This window comes from Peromyscus leucopus, chromosome 22, assembly GCF_004664715.2.
Source record: "Peromyscus leucopus breed LL Stock chromosome 22, UCI_PerLeu_2.1, whole genome shotgun sequence".
Classification (NCBI taxonomy): domain Eukaryota; kingdom Metazoa; phylum Chordata; class Mammalia; order Rodentia; family Cricetidae; genus Peromyscus; species Peromyscus leucopus.
The window spans coordinates 37,839,164-37,862,672 of record NC_051081.1 but is presented as its reverse complement, the minus strand read 5'-3'; the positions used below and the strand labels follow the sequence as shown (position 1 = coordinate 37,862,672).

The 23,509-nt window shown below is 39.2% G+C and overlaps 1 protein-coding gene across 3 annotated transcripts in view; it reads right to left on the bottom strand.

Moving 5' to 3' along the window:
- Positions 1-23,509, bottom strand: part of Atad2b (ATPase family AAA domain containing 2B) — a 132,108-nt gene that overhangs the window by 99,107 nt on the left and 9,492 nt on the right. For all 3 annotated transcript variants that reach the window (XM_028875559.2, XM_037198134.1, XM_028875563.2), the window contains exons 2-6: positions 10,885-11,036; positions 8,627-8,676; positions 8,071-8,224; positions 4,142-4,244; positions 2,879-2,987 (exon numbers count right to left, since the gene is read on the bottom strand). In XM_028875559.2, the coding sequence (XP_028731392.1) occupies positions 2,879-2,987; positions 4,142-4,244; positions 8,071-8,224; positions 8,627-8,676; positions 10,885-11,036 (568 nt within the window). The remainder of the gene's footprint in view (positions 1-2,878; positions 2,988-4,141; positions 4,245-8,070; positions 8,225-8,626; positions 8,677-10,884; positions 11,037-23,509) is intronic.

Here is a 23,509-nt window from a genome sequence, read left to right as displayed (position 1 = left end):
GCCAACCTGGTCTACAGAGTGAGTTCTAGGACAGCCAGAGCTACATAGTGAGACCCTGCCTCATAAATAAATGAATGGATGGATGAATGAATGAATAAAGAATAAATAACAAGCCACTAGGATCATACCGTGTCTTGATTTTCTTGGGAGGTTTGTTTTTTTGTTTTTGTTTTTTAAGATTTTTTTTAGACAAAACATATACAATGAAAATAAATAAAATCTTTTTTTTCTGAGATAGCACGTAGATTAGACCAGCCTTGAAATCACAGAGACCCTCATGCTTCTGCCTTCTGAATACTAGGATTGAAGATGTGTGCCACCAACCAGGATCTATCCCTGGTGCATGAAAGGGCTTTTTGGAGCCCATTCCCTATGGTGGGATACCTAGCTTAGCCTTGATGCAGGGGTGAGGGGCTTGGGCCTGCCTCAACTTGAAGTGCCAGGCTTTGTTGACTCCCCATGGGAGGCTTTACCCTCTCTGAGGAGTGGATGAGGGGTAGGGGGGGGGGATGTAGAGTGGGAGCGGGAGGAGGGGAGGGAGAGGGAACTGTGGTTGGGATGTAAAGTTAAAAAAAATTAAAATTAAAAAAAAAAAAGATGTGTATCACCATGCATAACTAAATAAAAAAATGTAAGTTTAGCCAGGCAATGGTGGCACTTGCCTTTAGTCCCAGCACTCGGGAGGCAGAGGCAGGCGGATCTCTGTGAGTTCGAGGCCAGCCTGGGCTACAGAGTGAGATCCAGGACAAGCTCCAAAGCTACACAGAGAAACCCTATCTTGAAAAAACAAATGTGTGTGTGTGTGTGTGTGTGTGTGTGTGTATGTGTTTAAATAAATAAATAAGGTCATGGTGGCATACTCCCATAATCCTAGGGAGATGGCAAGAGGGTCAGAAGTTCAAGGTCATCCTACATATGAGCTTAAGGCCAACCAGCTATATGAGACCTTGTCTCAAAAGGGGGAAAAAAAACTGAAAAATTTTTCACACTACAGAAAATCTTAATCAATGTACAAAAGATAAGGTTCTCATGTACCCAGGCCTATCTTAAACTCTAAGAAAGCCCTTGAACTCCTGATCCTCTTGCCTCTCTTCTGAATGCTAGAATTATAGTAATGTTCTACCTCATCTAAATTGTGCTGTGCTAGGGATCCAACCCAGGGCTTTGTGCTCTCCAAAAAAGCACTCTACTGATCAATTGAACCACATCCTTAGCGCCCAATCCATGCACAATTAAAAACAAAGTCTGGTTAGTGCTCAAATCATACTTAATTCAAAGAACTGTTCTTAAGGTAAATGCTGAAGAAATGAGCAATTTTTGTTGACAGTGTCATAGTCTGTTAAGTCTGTTGGTAACTAAGCATAACTGATCACCTTTTACTAGGAACACATACGTAGGAACTAAAAGGCATCAGGACACAGACTTTAAGGATATTGATACTATGTAGTTACTGACATGAAAGATCATTTCATGATAATCATCTAGCCAAAAAAAATTAAATTATAATGGACTGGTTTGGCTATAGCTATGATAAAATATGTATGTGCATATAAGATAAAAAGCATGAAAAATGTGTAGGCATGTGCACTCCAAGTACAATAGAACTCATGACTAACTTTTTAACTACAGGAACTGCCAACCTAATACTATCAATATTAAAGCACAGAAAAAATGTTATAGGTACCAATGAATGATACAGAGTGAAGTGGAAAACTAAATGTATAAGAGACTTTATGTTTTACTTATAACATCTGAAAGTTTCTTTCCAGTTTTGACATTTTTCATTGTTAGCTTACATAGAAAGTCAGCAAATACACTATTACTTATCTAAATAATGCTAAAATTACCTATGCCTGAATAAGTTTCCTAATCTTTCAAAAAATACTTTTAAAAAGAGTTTATACAACAGCATACTATGTACTATGAACAAAAATTATGAAGATGATATATTTACTTTGGAATCTCTACGTATTCAGTTAATGTATGGAAAGGCAAAAAATCACATTACCAATCTCTGTCTCACCTACACTAATTGTCTCCAAAGGATGATTATAAAGGTTCTAGCTATATCAACAATAATGTTTATTCAATAAGTACCTTCATTAGAAATATAAGCTCTTAAACCAGGCAATGCTTTAAAGCCTTTAATCCCAGCACTTGGGAAGCAGAGACAGGTGGATCTCTCTGAGTTTGAGGACAGCCAGTTCTGGGACAGCCAGAGCTCTTATACAGAGAAACCCTGTTGGAGGGGGGGGGGCGGTATGAGCTATTTAAAACTGGCTAATGTGGCCAGGTGTAGTGGGGCACGCCTTTAATCCCAGCACTCAGAGGCAGAGGCAGGTGGATCTCTCTGAGTTTGAGGCCAGCCTGGCATACAGAGTAAGTTCCAGGACAGCCAGGGCTGTTACACAGAGAAACCCTGTCTTGGGGGGGCGAGGAGGAATCTGGCAAATATATTAAAAACAGAATTTGAGAAATACATGTAGTCTTCTTCACCTGAAATCTACAAACAGTGGGAGTTAAGAAGATTACCCTGGAAAGAGCCAATGTACTTTCTGCATGTTCCTAGTTCCAGCCCTACGAATTCACTGTGTTCTTAAGTTCAGATCTAGACAGGTGAAAGGCAAAAACACTACAGATCCTTCCACTACTATTAGCATTTCCATTTTTTCTCTAACTATTTATATCTCAGTCTATAACAAAATTTAAAATCCAAATAAGCAGAGACTTGGAGGCCATGGACAGTAGAATGAGCTTCTAGTTAGAAGGTGCCCTCAGTAAAACAAGTAAAACGCTACTCTAATTACATAGCTATTGGATCTATTCTTCTTCCCTCCCAATAGTTTGCTAGTTTTCCATCACAAGGGGCTTTACGGACCTTCTTCCTCGCCCTCAGTAGACACTTCATGATGATTCTGTATCCCATAACTATTTCTTCTCAGTGATTTTCTCCGCCTTTTTACTCTTGAGTACATATCCATATTTTCCTTTTAAAGAAAGAAATTTGTCAAATATTAACATAGCATTTATTCTCTGTTATAAATAACACTCAATATGTTAACCACTCTTGCTCAATATAATTTACTGAGCGTCTACTTGCAAGTCAAACTCATGAAAAAAGAACTTCCTAAACTCAACAAGTATAAAGGAGAAAAGGGAGAAACAATAGGGATTAGGATATGACTTAGTTCATAAAGTCATTTAACATATACAAGGCCTTAGATTTAAGGCCATGGGGCTTTTGGTTTTGTTTTGTTTTGTTTTTAAGAAAAGGGGAGGAGGGGGAAAAAAAAAACAGAAGAAAATGGGAGAGAAGAAAAAAGGAAATTGGGATGAGGGGTTTGAAGAGGAAGCAGCAGCAACAGCCAGTAGAGAGCAAGCAGTAAAAAACCAAACCAAGAATGAAGAGGAATAAACAATTGTTCATTTAAGAAATCTGACATCCAGGGACAGGGGAGATGGCTCAGCAGTTAAAGACACTGACTGCTCTTCCAGAGGACGAGGGTTCAATTCCCATCACCCACATGGCAGCTCACAACTGTCTGTTATCTCCAGTCCCAGGGGATCTGACACCCTCACACAGACATACATTCAGGCAAAACACTATTGCATATAAAATAAAAATCATTTTTTTAAATGTGCTGTTGGGCTGGGCATGTAGCTCAGTTGATAGAGTGCTTGCCTTACATGCACAATGCCCTGGGCTCCATCTGCAGCATTCCATAAACCATAGCACATGCCTGGAAGCATGAGATTAGAATTTCAAGGCCATCTCTGGCTACATATGAGGAGGGAAGGGAGAGGAAGGGAAGGAGAATGGGAGGGAATCTACTGCTGCTCATCCTCTTTCTGGACTCCTAATTCTTTGCAAGTATAAAGGAAACTACTTTTAGGGCTGGAGAGATGGCTTAGCAGCTAAGATTGATTACTCTTCCTCCAGAGAACACAAGTTCACTTTTCAGCATCCACATGAGGGGATTTACAACCAACTGTGACTCCAGCTCCAGGGAATCCAGTGCCTTCTTCTGGCTCTGTGGGCACCCACTCACACAAACATAAACATATACATGAATAAAAACCAGAAAGACAACTAGAAGAGGAAAGAAAATATTGCAAAGGTTTTCACAGCTAACATACTCACAAATTCCGTATCTGTCCACATTCGAAGCCTTTCTACTTCTCCTGATCGACGGTTTCGTCGGATATTAATATTATCCATTTCTTGTAATACGGCTTCAGCAGTACTACAATCAAATAATAGAGTTTAGACAACAGTGGGCACATAGATCATATCATACACATTAAAGGGCTCAACAAACTAGGACCAAACTATCTCTTGATATGTAACTATGTACAATACCTCAATTGAATAACTTTCATAACCAGAATTCAAAACACAATTCCTAATTTATAAAACAAGATGGCCAGGTCGGTGGAGCACACCTTTAATCCCAGCACACAAGAAGCAGAGTTAGTTGGATCTCGGAGTTCAAAACCAGGCTGGTCCACATAGTTCGAGGTCAGCCAGGACTAAACTAGTGAGATGCTGTATTAAAAGGAGGGATTGTTCTATTAGAGGACAATTCCAAACACCCATATCTGGTACTCACAAACAAGTATAATAATTCTAGCCCCAAGGGATCCAAAGCCCTCTTCTGATCCTCACTGGTATTGTATATATGTATGCATAAAAACACAACACACATAAAATTAAAATACTTTTATTTTTAAAAAGGAAATGAAGAAAATCTTCAACTTCTATATATTTATTAAAACTTCTAAATTATAAACCTTTTGTTTATAAAGCTCAAAATAAATAAGCATGTATGTTTTAATAAACTTCAAGGGTTCTAATATTTATTTTTTAATTTATAAATTAAAATGTTTGATTAATAAAATGAACTAATTTAATTTTAAAATTACAAAACTAGGCCAGGCGTGGTGGTGAATGCCATTAATCTCAGCACTCAGGAGACAAAGATAGATGGAGAGCTATGAATTCCAGACCAGCCTTATCTACATAGTGAGTTTCAGGTCAACCAGGTCTACAAAGTGAGACCTGTTACAAGAAAGGAAAGGGGCTGGAGAGATGGCTCAGAGGTTAAGAGCATTGGCTGCTCTTTCAGAGGACCCAGGTAGGCAACTACTAGATTCATGGTACTGAGGGGGAAAAAAATTGAATCTTTTAATATGAAGTTGTTAAAAAATATATAGAAAAGAGGGTGTGTGTGTGTGTGTGTGTGTGTGTGTGTGTATTGTTTAAGCCAATAAGGTTAATTGAACAGATATTTTTAAATTAGAGTAAAACACTGACATCTAAAAAATCCAGAATAATATCTTAGCAATTTTTATTTAGTTTTTTGTTTGTTTGTTTGATTAGGTTTTCTTAGGCAGATTTCACAATATAGCAGCCCAAACTGGCCTAGAACTTGCTGTGTAGTCCAAACTAGCTTTGAACTTGAGACTTTTTTTTTTTTTTTTTTGAGGCAGGGTTTCTCTCTGCAACAGTCCTGGTACTCACTGTGTAGCCCAGGCTGCCTCTGCCTCCCGGGTACTGGGATTAAAGGCGTGCGCCATGCTTTGAGATCTTGACTAAGCCTCCTGCACTACCACATCTGGCAGTGGTAAGCTTCTATAACATCTAGTGTGTGACTAGATCCTGTTCTATGGCACTTACTAATAACTTATACCCAAATTTGGCATTAACCTCTCTCTCTAGTCTACTGTAAGACACTGTAAAGCCAAAGAAGATGATACAGGTATGGTCTGACTATGCTTCCAAGTTCTAGTTGAGAACTTTATCTTCACTGCAAGAAGAGATAGGACATTACAAGGTGATAAGGGAAGCTCAAGAGGTGGCTCCCCAGTTCAGAGCACTAGTTGCTTTTCCAGGGGACCCAGGTTTGATCCCAGCACCTAGCTGGTGGCATACAATTATCCTTAACTCCAGCCCTAAGGGATCCAGCACCCTATTCTGACCTCCTGGCCTCCACAGGAACCGGGAACACATACAGTGTATTTAGATTCAGGCAAAACACTCATTCACATAAAAAATAAACAGTAATTACTTCACAGATGCCTGCCTTCTGGAGGCAAAGTCAGGAGGATCTCTGAGTTAGGGGCCAGCCTGGTCTACAAAGCAAGTTCTAGGATGGAAGGATGGATGGATGGATGGATGGATGGATGGATGGATGGATGGATGGATGGATGGACGGACGGACAGATGAACGGACCGTAGGTAGACAGACAGACAGACAGACAGCAAGTTCTAGAATAGCCTACACAAAGAGACCCTGTCTCAAAAAAACAAAAGACAAAATTAGTTCACTGTCCCTAGCAAGTAAAGAAATGCAAAATGAAAACAACTTTGTGATTTCATCTTGCCCCTCAGAATGGTAAAGACCAACAAAACAACCAATAACAAATGCTGGAGGAGTGTGAAAAAAAGAGAGCCCTCACTCATTATTGGTGGAATTGCAAACTGGTATAGCTACTCTAGATATCAGTGTGGAGAATTATCAAAAAAGCTAAAAATATATCAACCATATGACCAAGTACGCCACTCCTTAGCATATGCCCAGATAATTGCTCAGCCATGTTCACTGCTGCTCTATTCACAATAGTGAGGAAATGTAAACAACCTCCATGTCCTTCAACTGAGGGATGGATAACAAGGCTGTGATCCATACACACAATGCAATAATATTCGGCTAAAAATTACATTTTTCGTCTTTATTTATAAATTTTACATTCTGTTGTAGTAGCAGAAAAAGGACTAAAGCAATGTATAATGAAAAATAGTTTCATGGATGTAGTTAGAGGCTTCGTGCCTCAACCACACAGATAGGCTCAAAACACTAATTTTATTATCTTGGCGAAGAAAAGTTAACATTTACTACATATCAATAAAAGAACTTAAGATTGTTTGAAAACCTAGTGTGGTGGCGCACACCTTTAATCCTAGCACCCAGGAGGCAGAGGCAGCTAGATATCTGACTTCAAAGCCAGCCTGGTCTACAGAGCAAGTTCCAGGATAGCCAGGGCTACACAGAGAAACCCTGTCTCAAAAAAAAAAAAAAAAGAAAAAGAAAAGAAAAACCAAAACTAATAATAATATTTAAATAAGTAAATATTAAAGAACTGTAACAGTGGCAATTAAATATAACTAGTTTTCAATAACCAAAGTTTAACAGATAAAATTTCATCATCATAGCCAAGTGGTGGTGGCACACTCCTTTAAAGCCAGCCCTCTGGTCTATGGAATTCCAGGACAGTTGGCTCTACACAGAGAAACCCAGTCTCCAAGAAAAAAAGAAAAACAAACAAACAAACAAATCACAAATTTATATATTAAATCCACTGGCCAGACAACATTTGTTAACCTAAGTGGTTGGAAAAGGTATGGTACACGCCTGTGATGTCAGCACCCAGGAAGTTGAGGTAAGTGCATCACAGCCTAGGACTACATAGAAAGACCTTGTGCCCATTACACCTCATGCCACCCCTCCAAAAAAGCAGGGCTGGGGAGATGGCCCAGTGCTGCCACACAACATGTAGACTTGAGTTCATGTAAAAAATGGGAATGGTACCCATGTTTACAAAAAAAAAGTCGCCGGGCGGTGGTGGCGCACGCCTTTAATCCCAGCACTCGGGAGGCAGAGGCAGGCGGATCTCTGTGAGTTCGAGGCCAGCCTGGGCTACCAAGTGAGTCTCAGGAAAGGCGCAAAGCTACACAGAGAAACCCTGTCTCGAAAAAACCAAAAAAAAAAAAAAAAAAAAAAAAAGTCAACAGCGACATGTGTGGGCAGGGAGGTGAAAAAAGGGAAATTCCCTGGAGCCAACGGCCAGCCAATCTAGCTGTCTGGTTTGCAGTAGGTTCAGTTAGAGACCATGTCTCAAAAATGAAGGTGTAGAGCAACTGAGGAAGACACTGTGCCAACCTCTGATCTCCACCAGCACATACACCTCCCCATACCCAACCAAACAAATGTGCACACATACACATGCATACACAAAAAGCTTAAAAATCAAAAGACTACATGAAATTGTTCAATGCATAAACACTCATACCTATTTACTAGTTGATCAAATAATAAACTCTGATTCACACTTTCAAATCTGTTTTTCCTGGACCGACAACTTTTTCTGACTTCCATGTCACCATTTATACATGAAAGGTCGCCATCTCCTTTCTTTTCCCCTCGAAGGGGATGGCTTCGAAGGGCTGCAAGAGAGAGATTTTCATTTCAAAGTGCACAGTACAGAAAAATACAAAATAGGAAAAAAGTAAAAAATTTAAAAGGTCACAAAAACTAAACATAACCTCTTAAATGGCTTTAATATTAAACACTCAAAATTTTCAATTTTAATATTTTTTGCTATGAATGAAATCCAGTCAATTCCAGCTATGTGCTAAATATACTATTAAATTGCTCTAAGGGGTTAGAATGTATAGCTCAGAAGTAGGAAATTTTTGGGCCATGCAGGAGGACCACAGTTCAATCCCCAGTACCAAAAAAAATTAATAAAAACAAAAGTAAATGGCTACACTTTTTCCACTTTCATGCTTAACCTAACACCACTGTAAGAATTTCAATGTTAACCAATTTCCCAGCAGGATACTCACACAAGCTACTATGTCCGTTTGGTAGTGTAGCACCAGGCTGAGACGTTAACCTAGAATACAAATGTATTTAATAGGCAAATATATCAATATTTGTTTAGATAAGCAAAAAATGAATAATGCTATAATTATCCACCTTTAAAATGTTAATATATTATTTTTCACAAAATAACATTTTTTACTTTGGTAACATTTCAATTAATAAAATATACTAGCTAAGAGACATTTCATTAGTTCAAGACAAACTTTAATAACAAATTATAAACTGAATTAACTTTGTTGTCAACTGTACTAATTCAAATCCTATTAAAAGATTAAGGTTAAGCAGCATAAATTTAACCAAGACCATAAGGAGTCATGGCAACAGACAACTACAGTCTCCATTAAGGAAATAAATTCGAAGCTATGACAAATACATCCAAACAAACTGTAAGAGAGGAAAAAAATACTTAGATATCAAAAACACTTAATTTTTTTCAAACTATGATGCATCTTTAATCTATTTTAGAAAACACACACATACACAAAGACCTATTCCCCTTCTCTATGGAAAATAAATAAAAAGTCTGTCTTAATAGACGCTCAAAAATAAAATTTCTTGTTTAGCACCTCTGTAAAACATATACATGATACTCCAGGCATATGGATGTAAGTATAAAGAAATTGATATAACACATGTATTCTAACATGTTGCCGCTGCAAAATGCTTTTCTGGAATGCTCCAAAATCATTCTCCAAATCAACTTAAAACTACAGAAGAATCACTTTTATTACCTCATAAGTACACTTTGGCATTGGCCCCAACATAATATTAACTCAGTTTATTTGCAAATTATCAGTTTATTTACAGGTCTTGATGCCAAATAAATTTTGGATGGATGTAGCTACAAACGATTAAAATTTTACATCATTAAATTATTCACAATAAGAGGCAATCCTCAAATCATTCCACACAACAAAAGGTAAAGCTTTTCTGAACAACATAACATCACTGGGACCAAAAAAAAAAAAAAAAGCACAGTAAGGTTCAGTTCTCTAAAGGAGACAGAGCATACTCAGCTCTTATTTTGTTGCTAATGAAAAACCTGCTTTTAAAAAAGAGGGCTGGGGGCCTGGGCAGTGGTGGCACACGCCTTTAATCCCAATACTTGGGAGGCAGACAGAGCCAGGCGGATCTCTGTGAGTTTGAGGCCAGCCTAGTCTACAGAGCAAGATCCCGGACAGGCACCAAAACTACACAGAGAAACCCTGTCTCCAAAAAAAAAAAAAAAAACATACATACATACATACATACTACATACATACATACAGATTAATAGTCATCTACAACAGTCAAACTCAGTCATGTTAGGTATATTTTCAAGGTCATGAGGGAGAGGGAGGGCTGGGGATGTGCTCAATTCTCAGCATTGCATAAGCCCTACCCCAAACCCAAGTACTACCACCTCACCAGAAGGTGGAGACAAAGGAAAACAAAAATTCCCAGCAATCCAAGAGCCTGACAGCTATAATCATTGGCATCATTTCTCTTTATAAAGAAGAGCTGGGCACAGTAGTGCACTCTTGTAACCTCAGCACTTGGAAGTTAAGAAGCAGGAAGATCCAGAGTTCAAGGCCAGCCTTGCTATACAAGGAGTTCTAGGCTAGCCTAGGTTATAGGAGACTCTATCAAAAATAAAAGCCAGGTGGTGGTAGCACATGCCTTTATCAGATCTCTGTGCGTTCAAGAGCAGCCTGGTCTACAGAGTGATTTCCAGGACAGCTAGGGCTGTTACACAGAGATACTCTGTCTCTAAATAAATAAATAAATAAATAAATAAATAAATAAATAAATAAATAGGCCAGTGAGATGGCTCCATGGATAAAAATGCTTGCCATCAAACCTAACAACCTAATTTGATCCTCAAGATCTACATGATGGAAGAAGAGAACAGATATAGTACACTTGTGCGCATACCTATATGCACAAATTAAATCAATGCTTAAAACAAGAAACTAGGAATCATAAATATGCATCTACATTCAAGACCCATCAAAATACTTATTCTTTTAGTAATAATACTTTCTGGTGCCTGTTATACATGTCTTTATAAAACAAATACATTTTACAACATATTAGGAAAAATAAAATTGTGGGAAGTTTAAAGTAAGTCTAAAATCAATTATAAATATGAGTACTTAAAAGAAACTTGTATTTAAAGAAAATTAGTGCCAATATCAGCCCTGAATCACAAATAAAAAAATGAATTCTCCCTTCTCACCTGGCCTGACCAGTTGGTATGTTCCATTCCTCTCGCTGACCAGTACTTCGTGATTTTGATTTGTCTTTGCAAACAGAATCCGGCTGTTTCAAAGTGCGTTTGGCTGGAGGAGATACGTGGCTATCACTTAAGCTACCATCAACTTCAGCTTTCTGAAAGACAGCAATAAAAATGTATGTACTATTCCTATCAAGATTAATATGCTTGATAATGTTTTTCCTTTCAATTTATATATATAGAGAGAATTTTAATCAGCCTGGTAACACTGTCTCAAAACATTACAAAGAAAAAGGAAAAGTTTACAACTGCTTGGGGTATATATTTATATCTATGACATCCCTCATTCTTTTTAAATACTCCAGAATACAAATCCCAAAGCAAGGACACTTTAGTACCATGAAACCTTCCTTTTTAGGAAATCCTAACACAGAGCCAATACATTCAGATTTCACCAAGTTTCTCCACAACATCTCTTTCATGTTCAAGGTCCTATCCAGGAGCACTGTCAGATCTCCTCTTCCCTCACTTTGCAGCAAAGCTGGTCTTTAATTCTCTTTAACAACCTTGACTGTAAGAACACAGTTTTCAACAGGGTATGGTGGTGCACACCTATAATCCCAGCAGGAGGCAGAGGCAGGCTGATCTCTGTGAGTTGGAGGCCAGCCTGGTCTACAGAACAAACTCTAGGACAGCCAGGGCTACACAGAGAAACCCTGTCTCAAAAAAAACCACACCTGTAATCCTACCTCAGAGGCTAAGGCAAAAGGATTAACTCAGATGTGAAAACAGCCAAAACTACACAGTTTAGTTCTAGAGCTACACTACTACTGCAAGATCCTATCTCCAAAAACCACAAGAAACAAAGGGGAATGAACCGGCATAGGGATGAAGGGAAAGGGGAAGGACAGACAGGTAACCACTTTCATTGGCTAAGCCAATCCTTCAGTCTGGGTCTAGGTTATTTCCCTCATCATCTGATTGAGGCCGCACGTTAGAAGGGATTTCATGAACATTGTGCTGTGCACACTGCATCCCGTTCCCCCATCATTTGGCCATGATCACCCGGGCAAGCTGGTATCTGAGGGTTTCCCCATTTGTTTCACTATATATGATTCTGATAACTTACCAATATCCTGACTTGGAAGCAAACCTTCACTCAAAACTTCACTATGACAGTGACTTTTTTTTTTTTTTCGAGACAGGGTTTCTCTGTATAAACCTAGCTGTCCTGGAACTCTGCAGACCAGTCTGGCCTCGAACTGAAAGAGTTCTGCCTGCCTCTGCCTCCCAAGTGCAGTGGCTCTGGTCTACCTGCACCCCTCTTTCTACATTCTTAGTTGGCATTCTGCCCTCCTTCCCTGCTAAGTTCATTTCTATCAAGTATAGACTCACGGATTCTCTATACTACAAATCATAACACTTGACTCTTGTTTTGTTGCTCAAATTATGTAAGATTTTTGCCAATGGGAGCCCCTTAAAAAGTGATTCCTATATCTTTTGACACACCCCATCATTTTGAATACATTTTAACAGAAGAATTTTCAGGATTCATTTGGTACTTTCCCTTTCTGGCTCTATAAACCATCATTTCTGAAAGGAACCCTGGTTCCTTTTGGTAAAAGATGGTATTGAGAAACCAAGAACTAGGTACCAAGTCAAGTGTACTTGCTGTTACTGGAGTTTCACTGCTAGTGAGCCCTCTCAGAAAAGAGAACTACAAATATTAAGCACAAACATACAGATCTATTTCTAAAACCGTACGTAAGTAATAAAAACATGGGCTTATCCCAACACTGCAAAGTCCTATCCCACATCTTAGTTCCGCCCAGTCTCTTCCTCTTCTACATTTATAAACTCTTCTCAGATATAAACCTGTCTTCCATTATTATCAATACATTTATTTAACCAGGCATGGTGTCTCATACATATAATCCCAAAACTAGGAAACTGGGACAGGAGGATTTCAAGAGTTCAGCCCAACCTGTCTGTCTGTCCATCCGTGTGTGTGTGTGTGTGTGTGTGTGTGTGTGTGTGTGTGTGTGTGTGTGTCTCCAGATAGACAGACAGACAGACAGAATATATATATAATATAATATATATATATTAAAGCAGGGAGAGCAACAGCAGCTAGACATGGTGATCCACACCTGTACAGCACATGGAAGGTGGAGTCAGGTGGATCAGGGGTTCAAGGTTAGCCTCCTCTGCTAAATGAAATCCAATCTCAACAAAAATGGCCCTAGTTTTGATCTGCAGCCACACAGAAAGGAGAAAAAGGTATCATATGCCATCCTAGGTAAGTATTTCAAAGGCATATATAACCAGCAGCAATATGCCTAACATAAAAATATTTAAGAAACTCTAAATCTCGGCACAGGAGGCTGAGGCAGGAGGCTGCTTAAAGGGTCATGAGCAGCCTGGGAAACAGGGAGACCCTCTCAAGAAAATTATAATCTTTTAGAAAATCTAATTGTTTCCTTTTATGCTATACGTTTAAGAAATGCACTAAAATTATCCAATTTATAAATGCATATCTTTATATTTTCCCAGAACAAGATATCTGTATTACAATAGTGAAAATGTTACTAGGAGCTGAGAATGTAGCTCAATGGTAGTGCTTAGTATCCATGAATTATCACGAAGAGGAAGAAAAGTTACTAGAAAATATATGATTAAAGGTGTCCATGTACATTCTAAAGACATCCATTTAATAGAAAAATTTCCCCTAGAACCACACTGGCCTCAAACTCACAAAGATCTGCCTGCCTTTGCCACTCAAGTGCTGGGTTCTATGTGTGTGCCACCTGCCTGGATGCCATCTACTTTTTTCAACATTTCTCCTACCCTTTTCACCCTCCAAACCACCTCATATACTTCTCCCTGCTTTCCTTCACATTCATGGCCTCTTTTTTCATTATTTGTTATTGCAAGTGTGATGTATATGTATATACATATATCATATTCCTAAATATAATCTACTCAGTCCTTATGTTACTTGTATGTATGTTTTCAGGGCTGGCCATTTGGCACAGGACAACCGATTGGTGTGCTCTTCCCTAGGGAAGAGCAGCCCTCCTGCTTCCAGCTTTCCTCCACTGTGTATAGTTCTTTATAAGGATTGAGGCTTCTTGGGACTTTTCCAGTCCAGTTTCTTATGTACAGTGGTGTCATCCTTATTCAGCTCATGTTTGGGTAGTCCTTTGGTGAGACTTTATGGTCATAGCTCTGACATTACTAGAAGACACAGTATCACCGCCATCTGTCCCCTCTATTCCACAATGTACCCCGAGGCTTAGGTGCAGGAGTGTTTTCTACTTGTATTCACTGGGACTGGGCTCTACAACTGTATGTTTCTTGTGTTGGTCTCCATCTATTGCTTTGTATGAACTATTTTTAGGGTCACAAGTACTAATCCTGACAACACAAAAAGAAAAGCAACTGCAAGCTTACACATAGGAACCAGGCATGGCAGCACATGCCTGAAAATCCCCGAGACAAGAAAATCACAAATTCAAGGCTGGTCTACGCTACAAAGTAAGGCCTTGTCTCAAAAAAAAATTAAATTGCAGTTCCTGGGGCTCTTGCTTTCTCTAGCCCCATCCTTTATCAGAGCAAATACTGAGGTTCGGAGATAAGTCAACTAGCTAGTCCAAGATTATCTGGCTAATAAATTACAAAAAGAAAGAAAGAAAAAAACACCTAGGAGCTGGTAATAATATCAAATGCCTTTGACTCCATCATTGGAGAAGGAGGAGAAGGCAGATCTCTTGTGAATGAGGCCAACCTAGTCTACATAGTGAGTTCCAGGCCACCCAGGGCTAAATGGTAAAATGTTCCCTCAAAAGCAAAAAGAGAAGCACCTATATTTTGGCCCTTTCAATCCTAGAATAGTTTTATTGATTCTGTCTCAGAAACTCCACTCTATTATATATATGGTCTAACAAAAGAGAAAATGCCTTAAAAGCCACCTAAGTCAATGATTCCTCTAAGACATTCACACTATCAGTGTATTAGGAAGACCAACAGCATACATACCAATCATCAGTCTGAGAGATATTAAAAACATAATCTGAGGCTGGAGTGATGGCTTAGTGGTTAAGAGCACTAGCTGCTCTTGCAGAGGATCAGGGTTCAATTCCCAGCACCATATGGTAACTCATCACCATCTCTAACTCCAGTTCCAGGAGATACAACACATTCTTCTGGCCTCCACAGGCACAAGGACACATGTGATTGACAGACATACATGCAGGTAAAACACCCATAGACATAAAATGAAAAAATAATTTTAAAAGTTATAGGGAAAAAAAGAAAACAAAATCTGCTGAGAGCCTGGTGGTACATACATTTAATCCTAGCATTCAGTAGGCAGAGGCAGGTGATCTATCTCTCTGAGTTTAGAGACCAGCCTGGTCTACATAGGGAGTGCCAAGGCAGCCAGGGCTAACCTGAGAAAACAGAAGGGGTGGGGGGGAAGAGGAGGGAAAAGAGAGAAACAAACAAACATACAGGCTCCATTCTCAGACTTTGTAAATCAGAAGTCATTTTAACAAAAAACCTAGTGACGGAAGTGCACATTAGACTTGGGACGTACTGGATGGCCAAGTGCTTGCTTAGTGGTTCATCCCTACAACAGGGAGAAAACTATTACAACATAGTCTAAAGCAATCACTGATATCCAATCTTCTAAGCTCAGGTATATTGTGGTACAGAAACTAATACCTATAAGCTACTTTACCAATTTAGATAGCAATACTCCTTTTTTCTTCCTTTGAGACAGGGTTCCACTGTGTATCTCTGGCTAGCTTGGAATTCACTGTGTACATCAGGCTAGCCTCGAATTCAGAAAGATCTGCCTGCCTCTGTCTCCCAAGTGCTAGGAGGGTACCATCACACTCTGCCAGTACTATATTCCTCCTAATCAAATCCTATCATTCACCATTTAACCTCTTCAAGGCAGAGTTTCTCTATTTAACAGCCTTGCCTGTCCTAGAAATTCCTTCTGTAGACCAGGCTGGCCTAGAACTCACAGAGATCCACCTGTCTCTGCCTCCTGAGTCCTGGGATTAAAGGCATGCATTTGTCATTAAGTCTTCCTGAAAAAAATCTAACCTAAGTTATTGTGTCTTCCTAATGTCTACAACATCTATACATCATTATTTCACAGGCTTATCTGATCAAGTTCTTTATCAGCTAGTACTAAAATATTCCAAACAAAACTGAAAACAAGCACTATGTACTAAAAAATTAAACATTCAAAAACACAAGTAATTTTTTTTAGGTCTAGTATTTTTTTTTTTTTTTTTTTTTTTTTGTTTTTCGAGACAGGGTTTCTCTGCGTAGTTTTGCGCCTTTCCTGGAGCTCACTTGGTAGCTCAGGCTGGCCTTGAACTCACAGCGATCCGCCTGGCTCTGCCTCCTGAGTGCTGGGATTAAAGGCGTGCGCCACCACCGCCCAGCCAGGTCTAGTAATTTTTTAAGTAATCTGTCCATGTAATTTTCTAAGTATCAATAAATGAGTTTTCATATTTGTTATTGACCATTCTTGCATCCTAGTGACCCTTTTAGTTCCACCATTAAGAAGTTTTGGGCCCAGTGTGGTGGCACATGGCTTTAACGCCAGCATTTGGAAGCAGAGCAGGGGAAGCTGGAGTAGGTATGTCCTGTACAAGAGAATAAATAAAATTTAAAAAAAAAAAAAAAAAAAGGAAAGAAAAGATCATTTACATAAAAAAGAAGTAATAGTAGTTTTGGACCAGGCTTGGTGGCACATGCCTTTAAACCCAGCACTTGAAAGCTGAGGCCAGGAGGCCAGCCTGGTCTACAGATGAGTGAGTTCCAGAACAGCCAAGGCTACACAGGGAAAAAGAAGTTTCTCTCAAAGTGCAGTCCAAAAACCACCTGCATCAGAACTTACCTGTATTAGTCATCACGTAATATAACCTGCTGAACTAGAATCTCTGGAGGTGGAGTCTAACAAGGGCCTCTAAATAAGGCTTAGCATGCAAAAGTTTAAGGCCCTCAGGTAAACAACACAGTTCAGGTATCATCCGAGGCACATCATCCTGATACACTAAGCCGGTGTATTCACTTTTTACCATGAGAGGGTTCAACATGGATATAACAAAGGCCAGACCTCAGCATCAACAGTATTATAAAAGGCTCCCTGCTTCCAAAAGAAGCAAAGGATTTAGGTAATACAAATAACTAGATGTAAATAGGTACAATATAATTACTTTAATATGATTTAATTAACTTCAAGGTTTGGGAAAGCTTTTTATCTACAAACCTGATACTAACAATTTACCTTTAATAGGTTGATCATAATGCTCAACCTTAGCTTTTTCATCTTCAAAGCACTTCACTAGCTAATTATAATCTAACCCTTGGAGGGTAGGTGTTACTAGTTTCATGACAAAGATATTTCAGAGAAATTATGCAATCTACCCACAACCATTTAGCAATCTGTCAGAGTAATTAAAATCCATGAGTAGGAAAAAATCTTAGACTAAGAAAATAAATTCATTTAACAAACATTTATTGAAAACCTACTATGTATAGAAGCATTAAGAGAAAAAGTAAAATAAACTTACTTGAAAGCAATACAATTCATCAGGTTGATAAAGAATCACAACAATGATATAAATACTATAGCAACACAAAGTTCTCAGAAAACGAAAAACCAGAAATAATAACTATTAATAGAGACAAAGGTCCCACAGTTAGATCATAAAGTCTGTAGGTATGAACAGTCTTTTCCAATTTCCTTAATAAAACCAGCTTTTGGGGGATGCCTGGGCATATTCCAGGACTCATGAGAAAGCTCAAAACAGCTGATTTTTTTTTCTTTTATTTGTAAAAAGAATGCACAGAGGTAGCAGTTACCATGACTGCAGAAAACAAAACTCAGACTGCTCTTTATTTACTTGAGGCCAGTGTTGATTACCAAATCCTGAAACTACAGGCATACAAAATGTCCTAAATATTCCTCAAAGATCTCAAAAGCAATGCTTACTATACTGTTTCTAAACTATCATTATAAAATACACATAAAAATGCTCTCTAGAAGTTGCAGGAAATAAAAACAATCTACAATAATTTAAATGTACTTCTTTCAGATAGAATTTTCTGGATGATAGTTTTTGTTTTCAATCTAAAAATGTTACATTACCTCAAAATGAAAAAGAGGCCTGGGATTATAGCTTAAGAATATCATGACACAAGGTTCTGAGTTTGATCTTAAATAGTAGTGGGCAGTGGGAACAGATACTATACAATGTGAACCATCACTAAGTAAAGAAAAATACCACAGCCTTAGAAGTTAGCCTCAACCCCACACTGCAGCACCACCACTGTGACTCTGAAACTGTAAAGATTGTTAAAAGAATAAGGGACAGTAGCCATGGTCTCAAATGCAGATGCTTGGTAGCTTTTTATCTTCACTGACTCATTCCTTCCACACCATTTATTAAATACCTATTTATGTTCGACATACTAAAGATTATAAGGGATGTAGCAGCCCCTATCTTTCAAGAAAGTTAAAACCCAGTTCCTAAGATCAAATGTAAAGGTATATAAAAACTTAAGTGCTATGACTATTGTAAGGTGGGGACAATTTTATTTAGTCTCTTTGTAGGGCAAGTCTATAAAAATTAAAATACAGATGTAGTCAGATGTCTCTCAGCAGGAAAAGCTGTTCGCTTCATAAACCTGGCAACCTGAATTTGATCCCCAGGAGAGAATGGACTACACAAAGTTGTCCTCGATCTCCATATGCACACTGTGGCAGATGTGCCCTATACATAACATACACACACACACACACACACACACACACACACACACACACACACAGAGCCAACTAACCTTGACCTTTCCCAACCTATCTTGACCTCTACTCAAACTGGATACAGTGAGACCCCTCTGCCCCTGCTGGGTCTTAGATGATACAGCCATCTCTGCCTTCAAAGCCTCTCTCTATGCTCCACATCCTAGCATCATAAGAGACAGTCCAAGAAAGGTGGTAGCAGGCTTGCCCATAAATTAAAGCAGGCAAGAGGCTCAAAGACACAGAAGAAACTTCTCACACTCTAAAAAACATTCAAGGAGTCAGGGGAGGAGGGCAGGGAGAAAAGGAGGGTCTTTGCTTCGCATTTGTGGCTGTTGTTTTTTAGACTCACTCTGTAGTCCAGGCTGCCCTGAAACTCACTTTGTAGCCTGGATTAGCCTCAAATTTAGTAATCATCCTTACCTCAGCCTCTCAAGTGCTGAGATTACAGGAGTAAGCAACCACACTAAACTTTCTGCTCCATTACTTTACTGATGATGTTAAAAACAGGGAGCGGGCCGGGCGGTGGTGGCGCACGCCTTTAATCCCAGCACTCGGGAGGCAGAGGCAGGCGGATCTTTGTGAGTTCGAGGCCAGCCTGGGCTACCAAGTGAGTTCCAGGAAAGGCGCAAAGCTACACAGAGAAACCCTGTCTCGAAAAACCAAAAAAAAAAAAAAAAAAAAAACAGGGAGCATACTGGGAACCATGGTGATCCACATCTATACTCCCAGCACCTGGGCAAATGAGACAGGAAGACTGCCCAAAGTTCCAGGTCAGTCTAGGCTACGTGTCAAAACCCTGTGTCAAGAATAAAAGGTTCTTGAAAAAGATAACAGGAGAATTTAATAGAAAAATAAGCTAGATGAGGTGGCACAAACTTATAATTCCAGCACTCAGAAAACAGAAACAAGATAATTGGGGTGAGTATGAATCTAGCCCAATGGTTCTCAACCTGTGGGTCATGACCACTTTGGTATAATTTCCAAAAAACATTTACATTACAATTCATAACAGGAGCAAAATTACAGTTACAACAGGAGCAACAGTTACAGTAGCAACAAAAAATAATTTTATGGTTGGGGGTCATCACAATATAAGGAAATGTATTAAAAGGTGGCAACATTAGGAAGGTTGAGAACCAACCTGTGCTATGAGACCTAGTTTAAATTTATTTTTTTTAAAAAAGTTTTTGCCAGGCGGTGGTGACGCACGCCTTTAATCCCAGCACTTTAATCCCAGGAGACAGAGGCAGGCGGATCTCTGAGTTTGAGGCCAGCCTGGTCTCCAAAGCGAGTTCCAGGAAAGGCAAAGCTACACAGAGAAACCCTGTCTGGAAAAACCAAAAAAAAAGTTTTTGAACAGTTGAAATTTTATGTGGATTTTGTTTGTTGATTTGGTTTGGTTTTTTGCTAAACAGGGTTTTTCTGGGTAAGCCTGGCTGTCCTGGAACTCGCTCTGTAGACCAGGCTGGCCTTAACTCAGAGATCTGCCTGCCTCTGTCTCCCTAGCGCTAGGATTAAAGGTGTGTGGCACCACCGCCCAGATGAAAATTTTTTTAAGTTGTTTGGTTGGTTACATTGAGACATCTCTGTGTACCCCTGATTGGGATTAAAGGCATGTGTCACCATGCCTGTCTATTTTTTTTTAATCATGTGTATGCATGTGTCTTGTGTGGGGAAAGGGTGTATTTATAGATGACTGAAGAGTCAGAAGACATTATCAGATCCACTGAAACTAAAGTTACAGTGCTTGTGAGCCACCAGAATGTGGGTGTTGGGAACCAGATTTGATTCCTGTGCAAGAGCAGCAAGCACTCTTAGCCACTGGGCCATCTTTCCAATTGGGCAATGAAGACACATCTTCCTGCCAGCCAGCTACTCTGAAGGATAAACCTAAGGAGGACTGGGGCCCTAGGTTCAAGACTAGTTTTACTTACACAGTGAGACTTCCATCTAAAAGAAAGTGGGGCTGGAGATGTCTCAGTGGTTAAGAAAAGTTACTGAGCCTGGTGATGGTGGCACATGCCTTTAATCCCAGCACAAAGGGAGCAGACAGAGGCAAGCAGATCTCTTCGAGTTCAAAACTAGCCTAGTATACAAAGAGTTCCAGGACAACCAATGCTAAACAGTGAAACCTTACCTCGAGAAACAAAACAACAACAACAAAACAGCATGCAAACTGTCTTCTAAGAAGTGGTCCATTCTCCTTCTTAGATGAATTATTATGGTTTTAATTCTTTACAAAATTTATCTACAAGTTTTCAGTTGGGCTTATCGAGAGGGCAGGATCTAATATATGCAGATTAGCCTCAAATTTGCCACTATCTGTCCTTACCTCTGGAGCACTGGGATGACATGGGTGCACCACCACACCCAGCTCTAGGAACATCTTTTAGGAAACCCTATAATCTTTAATTAAAAACTAGCCCCCAAATCTACAAATCAACTTGCAAAAACTAAAAAGTACTTAGGTTAGAATATTAACATGCCCCCAGGATACTAGCAATAAAAATAGGGTCCGGGCTGGAGAGATGTATCAATACTTGTTGTTCTTGCAAAGGATCCTGGATCATTTCTCAGCACCAACACAAAGGCTCACAAACATCAGTAACTCCAGTTCCAGGATACTCAATGCCCCCACCCAGTCCTCCTCAGCCCTCACAGGGACCAGGCACACAAACATACTTGCAGGCAAACACATGCAAATAAACTTTAAGATCTTTTTTAAAATTAAATTTAAAATGGATGTTATGATAGAGTCCAGGCGGTGGTGACACATGCCTTTAATCCCAGCACTTGGGAGGCAGAAGTGGATGGATCTCTGTGAGCCACCCTGATCTACAAAGAAAGCTCCAGGACAGCCAGGACTACATAGAGAAAGTCTGTCTCAAAAAACCTAGATAAACAGACAGACAGACAGACAGATAGCTATCTTCTAAGAAGTGGTCCATTCTCCTTCTTAGATGAATTATTATGGTTTACAGCTCACACCTGTAAATCCCGCACTCAGAAAGATAAGGCAAGACTGCCATTCATTTGAAGACAACCTGGGCTACACTGTGAGATGATGTCTTTGAAGAATGTAGCACATATCTGTATTCTCAGCTACTTCAGAGATAAAACGGAAAGAACCTCTGAATTCAAGAACAGCCTGGACAAAAAGCTAGACTCCATGTCAGAAAAAGAAAAGGAGGCAGGAAAGCAAGATTAGGAAAGTTAAACTATGTATATGCAAGGTCAAAAATTAATAGTACCCCCATATCATGGAATTAATTTAAAAAAAATCACTGAGCTGGACAAATAGTTCAGTGGGTAAGACTGCTTACTGCAAAAGCATGAGTACCTGAATTCAAATGCCTACACCCACATCAATAAAACAAGCCAGGCACGACAATGTACCTGTATTCCACCACGGTGCTGGAGGGTAGGGGCAGACACAGGAAGATTGCTGGAGCCTGCCTACCACCAACGTAGGCAAAAAACAATGAGCCCAAATTCAGTAAGAAACACATATGCTCTCACACAGACAGACAGACAGACAGACACACACACACACACACACACACACACACACCCCTACACCCAAAATCAGTAGTCTGGAATCCTTCGGAAAACAAGAAAAAAAATAGTTCAAAAACAAAAAAAATTGAGGTTGGAGAGATGGAATGGTAGTTAAGAGCACTGGTCACTCTTCCAAAGGACCCAGGTTCAATTCCCAGCACCAACATGACAGTTCACAACTATAACTCAGTTCCATAAAATCTGGCATCCTCATACATACATACATACATGCAGGCAAAACTCCAATGTACACAAAAAATAAATACTTTTAAAAATTAAAAAAAAATAAAGAAGGGTTAGGGCAAAAGATTTTAACTGGCATTTTATAAGTGAAATCGAAATAAAATTAATATAGATATAATGAGTTGCTTAAAGCCAGCAATTAAAAGAAATGATAATGTTAAATATCTAAATGCCAGCAAAAATGTGGGGATACAAGAACATTTATACACTACTCTTAAACACAGAGACAAAAACAGAAAATCTGGAATAACCATTTTTAAGTGCATGCATACTCTACTCATTCCTGGGATCAATCTCAAAGCTATTCCTATACCAAATCCACAATCTGCATAAAGGTTTTAATTGCAGCAATAAGGAGGCATCCTAAGTACTCACCATTTGAGAGCATATAGTTAAATGCAATGGATACATTCTACAAAGGTATTAGACAGTGACTATACGTATCCACAAACACTCAGAGATTGAAAATAAAGGATTAAAAACTAAAAAGAACTCTAAAACTATTACTCATATAAACTTGAGTACATGCACATAAGCCATGTTCAACTGAGTGCTGATGAACAAGCAAGCACAGACTGACTGTGTAGGCAAGAAAGCACTGTCCTGAGCTAACAAGGGCACATGGTCACCCTACCTAGTAAGCACTGTTTTCTGTAACCTAGAAAGACTAGTCTTTATTAAAAAGATAAATACCTCAGTATTTTGCTTTTAACTGTGTTAACGGCTATATAGCAGATCACCAATGAAATATTAACTACAAAAATGTGCTAACTCCCAACAATGAGAACAAAAGATAATGAAACATATGCATGAAAATATTGTAATGAGGGGCTTGGGATGTAGCTCAGTTAGTAGAATGCTTGCCTAGCATGCAAGAGGCACTGGGTTTGATGCCCAGCACTGCATGAATTAGATGTAGTGGTCCACATTGTAATCTCAACACTCCAAGTGAAGGTCATTGTCAGATACAGAGAAAGTTTAAGGCCAGTATAA